Below are 13,817 nucleotides of genomic sequence, written 5' to 3'. Positions count from 1 at the left end.
AATTGCAACCACTTCTGAAGCTACAATTTCTGAAATTGTTTCACAGTGGACAGTGAGGACAATGAGACTGTAACCCAAGCGAAAGCCTTCAATGCAATGAATGTCATACAAATTTTTTTTTAAACCATGAGGGAGCTGAGGAATATTTTGAGAAGTTACAAAATCTAGAAAACATTGTTCGAAAAATGAAACCATAAACGAGACAGACCTGCATAAATGATTATTTTAAATAAGGTAAGATGTAATGTATGTATGTACACTTTGAGGAAATTTGTAAATAGATTTATTTTAAGTAAAATTTTTTTTAAAAAAAATACCTAACTTTCATTAATTCTTTACTAATTCTGTTAAAATTTATTGACTTAAATACTTAATTTATGGCTGATCATTTTCGTTTGTATTACCATTTTTAAAAAAATCGTAATGTGTACTATTTACGAGCTTAGTTACGAACTGCTAATGAATCGGTTAAAAGATCACCCTGCTTAAAAGATCACTTTTGTGATGTCCCTTAGGGAGACCTTATATTGAGGTCTGACAGTATAGGGATTACTTAAGAGTGAAGTTGGCTTTGAAAAGTCTTCAGTTGATAAAAAACGAAATTACTTTCCTAACAACCCAATATATATATTAAGTTTAAAACTGAATTTTTATAACAGCAGGCTGAAATCACACATGGTTCGACAAAGTATGTTCGAAATTTGGATTTTTCAAATTCATGACAACTAAAAACTTATCATGATATGCAAAGGCTACAAGAATTTGAGTTAGACAGGGTATGTTCAAAATTTTGATTTTTCAAATTGATGATAACTAAAAATTTACCATGATTTGTAAAGGCTATTATCTTTTGACAAATTCCTACACTTCAAAATAAGGCTACTTCTTTAATCATAATTTATGAAAAAACAATATACACTAGTGGTCAAAATCAAGAAAATTTTTATATTTGATTGATTATCACCAGTTTTTAAATTAAGAATATACTTTTTATAAAAAAATAAAATTTGTCTTTTTCTTTTAGTTTACCAATTGATAGTTGCTTAATATTATGAAAAAAAAATGGTCTAGCAACTAAGTTATTTCATGTAATCTTATTTTTATTTATTATTGTTATCTTTCATTTTGTTGATTTTTGTATTAACTTCTTACAATTTGTGCTTTATTTTACCAGGACAAAAGCATACCTTTTTTAATATCAAAAAGCAGATTAAATGTTAAAATATAGAGTATAAAAAGAATTCTCATTCCCTAGTAGATAAGTATATTAAAAAATAGCCATAAAATTTCAAGAATTTAATTCAAGAGTGAAATAAAGGAAAAAAATATATAGTTAACAATTTTAAAATTCTTTTTAGTTATTAATACAGTCAACACTCATTATAATGACCCTTGTGGTCCAAACAAAAGCAGACATTCTAACATGATGTTGCTATACTATGAATACATAATACTATTGCAAATTTTGCTCTTAACTATTAAATACTGCATTTATTTTGAACAAACCATGCTTTACTTTTAAAAGAGTTATAAGACTGACAGAATAATTAACAATAATGCAGTTTCTTTATGTCTATAAAGTACAACTGCTATATAATATATTAAAGGTCAAAAATACCTTTTAATTTTTTCAAAAATTATATCTCTTAATATAACAGAACATGCAATAATAAAATTATTTGCTTCTTTTACTTTAACGAACTATAAAACGGGGATACTTTATTAGAGGTGAGGTCACTTTGGGACACTGGTGTTTTCTGGAGTTACTGTAAAATACCGAACAAGTCCCTAGATTCTAGTAAGCCCCACCCAAAGTTATAAACTGATCTCAAGCAGCAAATCAGTACTGAATAAGCACCAATTCCTGTTCTTTTCCAAAATTCTTCAACAACAGCAGTGTCTTTTTTACCTGAAAAAAATTAGTTTAAAACAGATACTGCCTGCCTAGAAGTCAAAGGAGAAGGAATGTTTTAGCTGGGGGAAAGGGGAAAGCAAGAATGAATAGGAGAGAGGGTGAAACACTGGTATTGTTACTGTCCTTGAAGCGAAGAAGTATGGACTAATCGGAAAGGGTTAGGGTAAAACATGAGTATTGTCACTCTTCATTCGAATTATATTCATGAAGAAAAACAGGAATAGGATGGGGTGTGTCATGAGACTTGGATAAGATCACGGCCATTAGAGAATCAGTCTGCATTGATTATATCTAGAGCAAGATGCTTAAATTCAATTTGTACATGGTAGCAAAATACTAGAAGTTATAAAATGGCACAGTGACAATGGTATAAATTTCAGCTGAGCATCAAAACATTTTAATATCAATAAAAGTACATTAGAGATCGGGTAAATAAAAAAGAAATTTAAATGATGGATAATCAGGGCAAAAAAAATGAGTCTGTGTTTAAAAACTGCTCTGCCAATATTTGCATTATTTGACAAATCATGGATTAAATTATCTTTGAGATGGACTAACTCTGGGTAGTTTTATAATTCTTTCTTTCAAGACATTTAGGTTATATTCTCATAAAAGTTCTTATTTTAGTACAGTAGAGAAGCAATTATCCGGGATGCTCGGAACCATCACTTACCCGGATGTCTGAATTTCCCGGTTTTCTGGATCGACCAAAAAGTGTCGTTAATCGATGTTTTATCTAACCCGAATTACAAGGAAAAAGTGTAATGCATAAAGTAAGAGAAAAAAGAAAGGTACTCCAAACTTTTAAAAGAAAAAAAATATGGTAGAAAAATAACATTTAAAAGAATAAAAAAAATTTGCAAGTTTAGACAAGAAAAACAAGTTTAAAAAATACAAAATTCTCATATTTATTTTTTAAAAGTAATTACAATTCCTAAATTAACTAATATAAACAAAACCAATGGTTAAATAACGCAATATATTTCATACCTAATTATACGGGGGAAACAATAAAATAAAAGGAAAACATTAATCTAAATAAAAACACTTGAAAATTATCAAACCCAAACGATAGTTAAAAAGGCACTAGCATAAATATTAAAACCCGGAACAAGGCAAGATCAACGGAATTTTAAAAAAAAACCTAATGATAAAATTTATGAATAAAAAGAATTAATTTATTGAGTGCGAAATTTATCGTGAAAAGAAAAAAATATCAAACGTAGTGGAATCAGAAAAACAAAACTGCAATCTGCTTCATAAAATAATCCTATGTTTAAATTAATAAACAATTCTTCTTTTATTTATTTTTTTGTTGATAAAAACACGATATTTAATTATAGTAGATGTGATTCCACATCAATAAAAACTTGCAAATGATACCGCACTTCCAAAGAATGAGAATTTATTCAGAAGAAAAAGATTTTATTTTTATTAATCGATGTCAAATAGATAAATATGCATTTTCCCCACCCCCCTCGAGCTTGATTGACGGCCTAAAGAAGAAAATAAAACATTCCTCCCTTCTCTGCCTTCAAGGTCACGGAGGAAATGACATTTCTCTGGGTAAACGGGGGGAAAAATTCTCCCCTTCCTTGCATTTTCCTCTACTCAACTTCAAGGATGAGTTCAATTTCCGCTTTTTCTCATAATCGTTCTAGTTTAAAACGGCGGGAAAACCGATCAAAATTTCCCCCGGTTTTCTGGTTTCCCGGTTATCTGGATACCGGATAAATGGTTCTCTACTGTAGTATTTAAGTTATAGGGATACAGATATTTTAAAATTATATACCATACATCATTTATGTGTACTCGGCAGTACATTTGTGATGATACAAAACAATTTAAATAAAAAAAAATTCAAAAATTTCAGAACTGATTACCTTTTTTTCCTGACAGATCTGGTCAGAAAATGAAATTTTCATAAGTTTTATTATAATTGAAAGCTTAAGTTAACAGGTTGTATACCATTTATAACATATGTTGCATACAACACTATATGATTTCATTATGAAAAGCATTACACTATTTTCAAAATAATTAAAACCTTACTTTAGCTCCTTAAAAATTATGTGCTTCATTGTTATTCTAATAGACAGGTACAATACAAGTAGATTATGAATACACTTTATTTACACATACTTTACTTTAAACGCAATAAATTGAAAATATAAAACATCTTCGTCAATTTAAAAAATCAAAAATTTATAAATTTACTAACACACTATATGCCACTAATCAAACTGTCATTTATTTATTATTGAATTAACAGCACAGAAATGTTTGTCAAAACTTATTTCTGTTCTGGTTCTTATTATAAATGTTATAAACTGCCCACATAAAGATGGTTTTCTTTGCATGCATTATCAAGATTTTTCTCAAGATTTTTTCAATTTCATCATAAAAAATTTCCAAATGGAAGAAAAAAATTTTTTTTAAAATTTGTATTGAAATTAATAAATTGATTTTAAATTAAAATTGAGAAGAAATTATAAAAAATATTATTCAGCCACTTAATTTTTTACTGGTAAAATGTAAAATTAGGTGGCTCAATAATTTCAAACATAATAATGAAATGGAGAACAAAATTATTTAAAATTTTATTTACAGAATAGACTATGTTCTAAATATAAAACTAAATTTAAAATAAATATTCACTTTGTTTTACAGAATTACATGTAATCAATAAATGACATTTTTTTACCAATAATCCCCAGTGATGATCACTTTTACCACAGCTTTTTTTCTCCAGTAAAAGTGAAATTTAAAATTATTCTTCAAATACTTTCGGAAATTATCAAGAAAATCAAATATTCTGGGACCATTGAAAATCTATTTTGAATTCTAATTCTTTTTAAAGCTGCATGAACCAAATCAATGATGATTATATTTATAGAAGAAAATGATCAGTGTGTATATAAGCATAGTGTCAGGTAAATTCCATAAAGACAGCTTAGTATACACGTAATTTGATGAGAATTTGTCATTTAACATTCAGCTATATTTTTGGTAAACAAGGATAAATACTTCTAAAATATTTATTTGGACCACAATACGTATTTTTGCAGTATTGCTTGAGAAATTTTTGTTATATTGGACAATGTTATTATTGACATTTTCTAACTGTCAATATTATTTTTTAAATCAGATTCATGCTTAAAAAATACATAATAAAAAAAATACATGCTTAACCAAGCAAAAAATTACTTAAAATTAGAGATCATTTATACAAGATTTTCAACAATAAAATTTTTTTTTCAATAAATACTATCGGATGATTACCTCCATAAATATGCTACTTGGAGCTATGTCTGCACCATTTAAAGTCTTACACAGAAACATGGGCCATGATGAAGCATTCATTCTAAATCCAAGAGGGGGCTGCAACATACCACCATTCTTTTCACAATGACCAATGGGATGTATTTCTGAGCTATCAACCAATCGCCAAAAGTCATTTTTGTTATCACCGCCATCTAAACGCAGTCGAAGTAGGGGACCTAACATTGCCACAACAGTGGCAATGCATGTTGAAGTCACATTGCGAGGATCATAAGCTTCCAGTTTCATACCTAATCTGAACTCATTCTTTGGAGGAATAGGATACTGAAAAGAAATATTAAATAAGAGTAGCTGTATTAGTTAAGTACAGAGTAAACCCTGAAATGAACTGATTTCTATACATAAAAATTAGGGTCCCACAAATTGTGCAAAGATGCAAGAAACAACATAATTTTTATTTTCCTGAAAATGTCTTTAATTTCTAGATAATCTTGTTCATGATTTTTTTCTAGTCAACTTCTTTTAAATCCCAAGAATCCATTTAGCAACTTATCTCCGACTATCTTTGTAAATGTTTTGGACCAGATAGTTATCTTCTTGTTTTTTATTTTACTGGATACTGCTTTTATGCTGCATAAAAAGGATTGTTAAAAAATTTTCTAACCCTGAACTTAATTAGCTTCTGAAATTTAGACATAGCTTCAGAGAAATTTCCAGAACTTAAAATAAAAACTAGGCAAGCGCTCTCTATACTGCTTAATTCTATAGACTGTTCAAAACTAAAACCCAGTTTCTGTCAAATTTTTATGAAACATAGTCAAAGTTTGAAGGAATGTTAATAATGAGCTACTGTACTTACTTCCTTTAATAATCACTGTGATATTGAATATACAAGATAACTTATAGTTAAAACCTATAATAAGCAAATAATTATAATTAAAAGAAGAAAGGCAGGCAATTTTTTTTTAAAAACTGTGTTTTTTTCCCTGTATTAGTTGTTACGCATGAACACCCATAACCTGTCCACATAGTTTAAAAATTAACTGTAGTAGTTAGCCATACCATAGTTAACCGTATGTAGCGAGAGTTGGTAAAATTGGTTTGATTTTTGACCAAGATCAAGAATTTGTAGATTTGCATTATGCACCTATAGACACTATAAAATTGACTAAAGATGATATTAGGAAACATGTACTTAAAAATTCTGTAAATTTAAATTATTCGCAAAAACAGAAGCTAGTTAACGTACTGCAATCTTTTGCAGATGGTCTTGATTCCATCCTGGGAAAAGCAAATGTGAATGGACATTCAGTGTCTTTAACTCTGGATTTCATTCTGAAGAAAATTAAACCATATCAAATACCCATTGCTCTACAAGAGGAGGTGGATTGACAAATTCAAGAACTACTTCGACTAGGACTGATAGAACCGGGTGAAAGTGAATGGGCTCATCCCATCGTATCATATCCAAGAAACATGGTAGCGCCAGACTGTGCGTCGATTATAGATTCAGGGTGCGTAGCCAAATCTTTGAATCAAAAATAAGCACTTTTTAAAAACTTTTCAAGCACTTTAAAAAAATTTTCAAGCACTCAAAAAATTCATATTCAATCAATGATATTACTGAAAAAGAAAAACTTTTTATAAACAGTTTTAGCTTTAAAAAAACCCAAAAAGAAACTGGTGTAAATCGAAACAATCAGTACTTTCCCACATCACCGAGTGAATTCAATTTGACCCTGAACTCAGAACAAAAGTACCCTTACCCCCTACGTCAAAAAAAATTTTAGAAGTAAAATAAAATAAACAAGAACAAAATTAAAATAAATTAAAAAGAAAAACATTTCATAAGGATCNTGTGAATGGACATTCAGTGTCTTTAACTCCGGATTTCATTCCAAAGAAAATGAAGCCATATCGAATACCCATTGCTCTACAAGAGGAGGTGGATCGGCAAATTCAAGAACTACTTCGGCTAGGACTGATAGAATCGAGTGAAAGTGAATGGGCTCATCCCATCGTATGCGTATCCAAGAAAGATGGTAGCGTTAGACTGTGCGTTGATTACAGATTGCTAAATAGTTTTACAGTTACTGATGCCTATCCTATGCAAAATGCCAGAGATCTTTTGTTTGAAATTGGTAAGGCAAATTACATAAGCATACTAGACTTGACTAAGGGTTATTGGCAAATCCCAATGAAGAAGGAAGCTAAACATCTTACGACGTTTGTAACTCATTCTGGTCATTACCAATGGAACGTGCTATCCTTCGGTATGAAAAACGCACAAAGTACTTTTCAAAAATCGATGGATAAAGCTCTGTTGCCTCATCGAAAAAAATGGAGATCATATATTGACGATGTTGCAATATTTTTCGACTTTTGGGAGGATCAAGTGTTCAGAACCTTGAACGAAGTAGGGTTAAAAGTGAATCTTAAAAAGTGTGTTTAAAGATTCGAAATAAATACTTTGGAATTTCATAAAAGGAAAACGCTTTATATTACGATATTTACAATAATTTTGGAAGCCTAATTACAAAATTCGAATAACAGCATATCTAAATCAAAATACACAACTATGATAGAGTTGAGTTGTTGGCTGCTGATACTTCAACAAAATGTGACTTTGGAAAAAGTTCTGTGAAATTTTTAGGTCATATTATCGGATCCAGACAACATTCCCCCGATCCCGAAAAGGTTGAAGCAATACGAAAATTAAGCCGACCATCAACTAAGAGGAAGTAAAAAGTCTTCTGGGTTTGGCTAGCTACTATAGAGATTATATTCCGAACTTTTCAGATGTAATGCTACGTTTGACCAACCTTACAATGAAAAACACTCCAAACAACATTCCATGGGACGACTCAGTTGAACAGTCGCTTTCTAAGCTCAAAGAGCTATTAATTGAAATGCCCTCCTTGCACACTCCCAATATGAAGCGACCATTTCAACTCTTTACTGACGCCAGTGCAACTGCAGTAGGAGCCTGTTTATCAAAAACTGATGAACACGGGAAAGAAATGCCAGTTGCATTCTTTAGCGAAAAATTATCGGAAAGCGAAAAGAAATGGTCCACTATAGAACGAGAGGCTTTTTCAGTGTTGGAAGCATTAAAACGTTTCGACATTTGGATTTTTAATTCGCAAATCGAAGTTATTTCCGACCATGACCCACTCACATATTTAACACGTAGTGCCCCGCATAGTGAAGAGCTAACAAGGTGGGCACTAGCATTCCAAAGATATAATGTCAAAGTTACTTATAGGAGGGGTAGTGCACATGGCAACGCAGATGCCTTGTCAAGATTACATATCACATGAATGAAAATAAGTATAATGCATATAGTTTGTTTAATATTTAGTTAATAGTTTGTTTAAATGGTTATAATGTTATCCTTACTTAGGTAAATCTGTGTTGAAAATTTAAAATTTTGTTCAGTGTTTTAGGAGTCATATTTCACTGTGCTCTTACATTTTTATGTGTAATATAATTATGATTTTTTTTCAACATATATTTCTGTTTGCTTTTTTGTTTGTTTGTTTCTTTGTAGCATATCAGTTAGACGCATCGTTTTCTTCTGAAGCCAGATGCTTCTCCAAAGGACAGAGGAGTGAGAATCAGAGCAAAAGCATTAATCCAAATTGAAAGGGAGAATGATTAAACTTTTCTCCTGAGAGGGAAAACGTACAAGAACTGTATTATTTTACTTTGGTTTTGAGGTATGCCCAAAGTTGTGATGGCATAGAAATGTCGTTTCCAAGATGTTACTTTTGTTACTTATTTTGCTTAATTAAATTTATTGTTAAATGCTGTTCACCCGTCTAATTATTACATACATCAAAATCCTTATTAACAACTAAAACCTTTCTCCTTCCAATCTATTTAACCACTTAACAGGTGTTGAAAGAGGACGAAATAGCCATTCCTAATGTGGATTGTTTTAACAGAATGTTTCAACATCACAACTAAAAATAGAAAAAAGTTTTTCTGCTGCTCTGAAATTAGCATGTTTTAATGAAAAGAGTTTACTGGTGGGTGATTAATTACTCATTCTCCCAAAATACAAGTTTGCTTTTTAAAAAAAATTATTGCAAAAGTAAGCATAAAAGAGAAAAATTGCTCTTAATTAATATCTTTTAACATTTGTTTCATCTTTTTAAGAAAATATTTAACGAATTGTACAGATATGCGTTTCTTATGAAGTATCTTTAATAAGCTAAATTAAAACATAACAAAATAAAATATTAATTCTTTTTCTCACTCTATTGAGAATACACTTTTAGGATCGTGTGAAGTCATTTCTTCTTAAAGTTTATGCTATGATTTGTTTTATTGTGCTTTATATTATAAAACACTTTAACTTCTGTTAAAACAACTCTGAATTTGCCCTTAATTAAGACTGCAAAATTGAATAAATGATTAAATAAAGATAACTCTGCAAAGAAAAAAACAAAAAAATATTTGGGTTTGTTTTCTTTTCCAGAGAGTCAAACCAGAAGTTTAAAAATATGAGCTGTGTTAGACTTTCATGCTCATATTCTTTGTATTCATTATGAACTGGAAGGGAATGACAAAAATAGAAAGTCAACTCCTTATAAATTTTTTTTAATAAAAAAAGTTTAAAAAAAAAATAAGATAAGGGGATAGAAATAAAGAAAAGGAGAAAAAAAGGAAAGTATAAATACAGAACACAGTGTTTAATAAAGCTGAAAGAAAAAAAAAGCATACTCTGATGGCAACATTTTATATTTAATTAAAACATGTGATTTTCTGAGGTACTGATTATCATATTTCATTCTAAAATGAAAGCTTAAAATTGATAATATAGAAAATGATTTTAAAACTTGTGCCTTAAAAAAGGATATTTTTCCTCTTCATTTTTATTATTATTTTCTAACATACATGGTGAAAAAAATTAAATAATCAATACAACAAAATTACGCATAACACTAAAAGGCATATATCAGCAGAATTATTTTGCTAAAATAATTAAATTTGTATTTTTTTTTCCAGTTGCCTCACGTTATTAGATTAAGCTAAGTTTTTAGTAGTTCATTACATAAAAACAAAGATTAACTGTACTCTGCATCACTTGGCCTGATGCTGTTGCTAAATACCAAATTTTAGTCAAAATATTATATTAAAAAGAAAATTAAAAACAAATGTGGGGTACTTTAATTTTTTTTTATTCTTCACCGAAAGGGTAAAATGAAACTTTTAAGGGTCATGAAATTTGAAATTTTTCAAAAATACAAAATTGACACTTTTCTGTTAATTACTGCTTAAGAAAGGCAGGGATGAGAGCAGTCAGAAAGTAAAAAAGAGGAAATTCAAGAATGAATATATATATATATTTATCCAAAAATTTGACAAAAAAAGTACGATTTTTAAACTTGTACCCTCATGTGATTATAAATCCCGATGATCAATTTTAAAATTGTATGAATATATGAACCACATGCATGATTTTAAATTGAGAGAATATGAATCCTGATATGAGGCTTTTAAATCACATGAATATGAAACTCTATATCGAATTAAAAAAATGTGAAAATACAAATCATGATGCGGAGTTCTTAGATCACGTAAATACAAATCATGATGCATAATTTTTAAATCGCACGAATACGAATCCCAATGTCTAATTCTTAAAGCGTGTATAAATACGAAAATCGATGTCTGTTATTACAACCGCAAAAACGAATCACGACATTGGATTTTAAGCTCACGTGAATACGAATTGCTACATACAAATTGCGATATTGGATTTTTAAATCTCATAAATAAGAATCGCAACTTACGATATTTAAATCGCCTGAATAAGAATTGCAACGTTCAACTTTTAAATCAGGTAAATACGAAAATCGACGTTTGATAATAAAATCGCGATTTTAAAAATGCATAAATACAAAATGCGATATTGGATTTTTAAATCTCATAAATAAGAATCATAATGCACGATATTTAAATAGCGCAAATAAGAATCGCAATGCGCAACTTTTAAATCAGGTAAATACGAAAATCGATGATTGATATTAAAATCGCGTGAATAAGAATTGAGATATATGCAGAGTCTGGATTTGGGATTTATAAAAGGCTAGTTTGTATTATCTTTGTTGAGACATAATAAATAAAAATTTACAAGATTAATTGAATGAGCAAATAAATGTTTCACCGCAAATCCACCTCTTCCCCCCCATTTGCTTTCACGCTAGAAAACAGGAAACAGTGGACTCTGGATTACGAAAATACAAGCTATCTGGCGGACGGATATAAATACGCAAAATATTATTTTCTGTGTGTAAAAGTGGAGAAAATAGCTAAAATATGTAAAAATGCGGAAGGGTTAGCAGCTAGGATGTAGTTCGAATTTTCTGTTAATCTTTGAAAATCGGAAATAAATATTAATACTTTATTTCAACGACTGAATTTTCAAAAGAAAAAAAAAAAAAAAAGCGGGATATTCATAAAAAAAAACTTTTAGAGAATCAGAGTTTTTGATTAAAAGGCTGAAATTTGAGAGACAAAAGTAAAAAAATCTCATCCCTGCATAAAAGTCAATCAGTTTTATCCCAAGGAAATGATTTTTACAGAAACTTCAGAGGGAGGAATGAGGACTTCCAATATTTGATGAATGGGAATGAAATTGGAACAGAAATGACACTGAAAATGATATTCCTCATAAAATATTTTAACTTGTGCAAAAAAAAAAATTTTCCGCAGAAATAATGGAAAAATCTGAAAAAAAGCAGAAAACCGCGAATCCGCGAAAGAATCACATCCCTGAAGAAAGGCTAAATAGTATGTAAATATCCTTGTATCACATCCATTATCATAGAGTGTATGTCAGATTTCATAAAATAATATAGCATAATTTTTTTATGTACCTGCTTGAAACAATCTGAAGGTGCAGCAGTAGCATTACATTCTCTTAAATATTCATCCCAATCAAATACACCTATAAAATAATAAACATATATGATTATGATATTATAAACATTAATGCACCCAATTTGTGCTATTATTTTCAGTCTTCTAATTTTTTCATTGATTTATATTAATCTAATCCAATAATTCCACAAGGAAGACCTATAAATTATTTTTTTAGTATTAAATTCTATCCTGCTCGTTTCTTTTTTTTTTTTCCTTTTTGCACAAGGAGTTCTCATAGAAGGCTCTAGAAAATGATTAATTTTTCTAAAAGCTTACTGTGTGAGAAACCTATCTGTCAGGGCGAAATTTTGTTGATCAAATGCTAGTTACAGAAAAATGCAATGTCATAAATTTCTAATAAACTCTTTTGGTCTGAGACTAGAGATTTCCATGTAAATCTACAAGGTTTTGCGATCATTTCATCGGTCACTTAGACTTGGTTTATTTTCTAAATTACAACGTTTTTTTAATATGTTATTATTACATGAAAATTTCAAATTTGAGTATTTCTTGTTGATGTGCTCGCTTCACGATGTTTTCATCTTCAATGAATATTACTTTCCGTTACCGTATTTTTCGGCGGAAGAGCCGCGGCGCTATCGAAAAAAAAGTTGTTTTTTTCCTACATGCGGCGCTTCCGATGCAGCGGCGCTTCCGACGAAATATTTTTTAGTAGCAAAAAAATTTGTCAAGGAAAGTTATTTTAGATGGAATAATTTTCTGAGAGAAAGACTATTTAAAAAAATTAATAACGAAGTCGACGAAATATTCGCCCATATCGCGATCTGCTGCAGAACATCGCCAATTCTTAGTAAACTTTCGGCAGCAGCCTGTAAGAAAATAAATAAACGAAATAATAATTTTAAAAAAACATCGCATAAGGAGAAAATTTAAAGGTATGCATCTTGTATCCACCCCAGCTTAAGGAAAAATCGCAAGCTAGAAATCTATTTAGCGTCTTGGCAATTGTAATTTGAGCGAACAGAAAAGGAAGAATAGGATCCTAAATCCGACACTCACGGTACTGACGAAATGCCGAACTTCGGAAATCTCTTTCGGAAATTCCAATATGGCCCCCAAATTTTACTATAATTCAATTCCACTGTTAATTTCAGAAAAACCAATAAATTTAGTCAAGTTTCGATCGTAGATTATGATGAGGTGGGGTGAATTTAAAACTGGCCCATCTTAAGAAAAATTTTACTAATCAAAATAATAATCTATATAAAATAATCAAGAAGAAATAATCAGAATCCTATGAAGAAGAAATAATCGTTTCTTCTTTGGAGCGAGATCATAGTTCTCGTTTTTTCTTTTAGATAACATTTTGTTTTAACAGAAGACGCTTACCTCGCAAGAAGAAAAAAAAAACTAACAGGGAACTACAAAAAAAATTTTTTTTTTAACAATTAATGCTAAGAAACTAACAATGAATAACAACAAAAAACAAGCTAAAAACTAATAACGATAAAAAAAAAAACAAGTAAGCAACAATTAACAAGAAAAAATAAAAAGCGGCAAAATAAAAAAAAAATTAACGAATCGAATAAAAAACCGCAAAAGGGATAGAATTCATTTTGTTGTCCACGTGGTAGTTTCAATGTCAACTGGGTGTGGCCAATTTATGGTCAAACAGAAGAGGGAAATTTGGGGGTAAAGCGCAAGCACAGCTGTCAAGATTGATTGA

The 13,817-nt window shown here is 29.9% G+C and overlaps 1 protein-coding gene across 3 annotated transcripts in view; it reads right to left on the bottom strand.

Moving 5' to 3' along the window:
- Positions 1–13,817, bottom strand: part of LOC107453374 (Polycomb protein Scm) — a 66,509-nt gene that overhangs the window by 35,236 nt on the left and 17,456 nt on the right. For all 3 annotated transcript variants that reach the window (XM_016070190.3, XM_016070191.3, XM_071188096.1), the window contains exons 5-6: positions 12,085–12,155; positions 5,198–5,521 (exon numbers count right to left, since the gene is read on the bottom strand). In XM_016070190.3, coding sequence (XP_015925676.1) covers positions 5,198–5,521; positions 12,085–12,155 — 395 coding nt within the window. The remainder of the gene's footprint in view (positions 1–5,197; positions 5,522–12,084; positions 12,156–13,817) is intronic.

The sequence above is a fragment of the Parasteatoda tepidariorum genome, chromosome X2 (assembly GCF_043381705.1).
Source record: "Parasteatoda tepidariorum isolate YZ-2023 chromosome X2, CAS_Ptep_4.0, whole genome shotgun sequence".
NCBI classification, from domain to species: domain Eukaryota; kingdom Metazoa; phylum Arthropoda; class Arachnida; order Araneae; family Theridiidae; genus Parasteatoda; species Parasteatoda tepidariorum.
The sequence above is the reverse complement of the archived record's forward strand: the minus strand, read 5'-3'. Positions and strand labels throughout refer to the sequence as shown.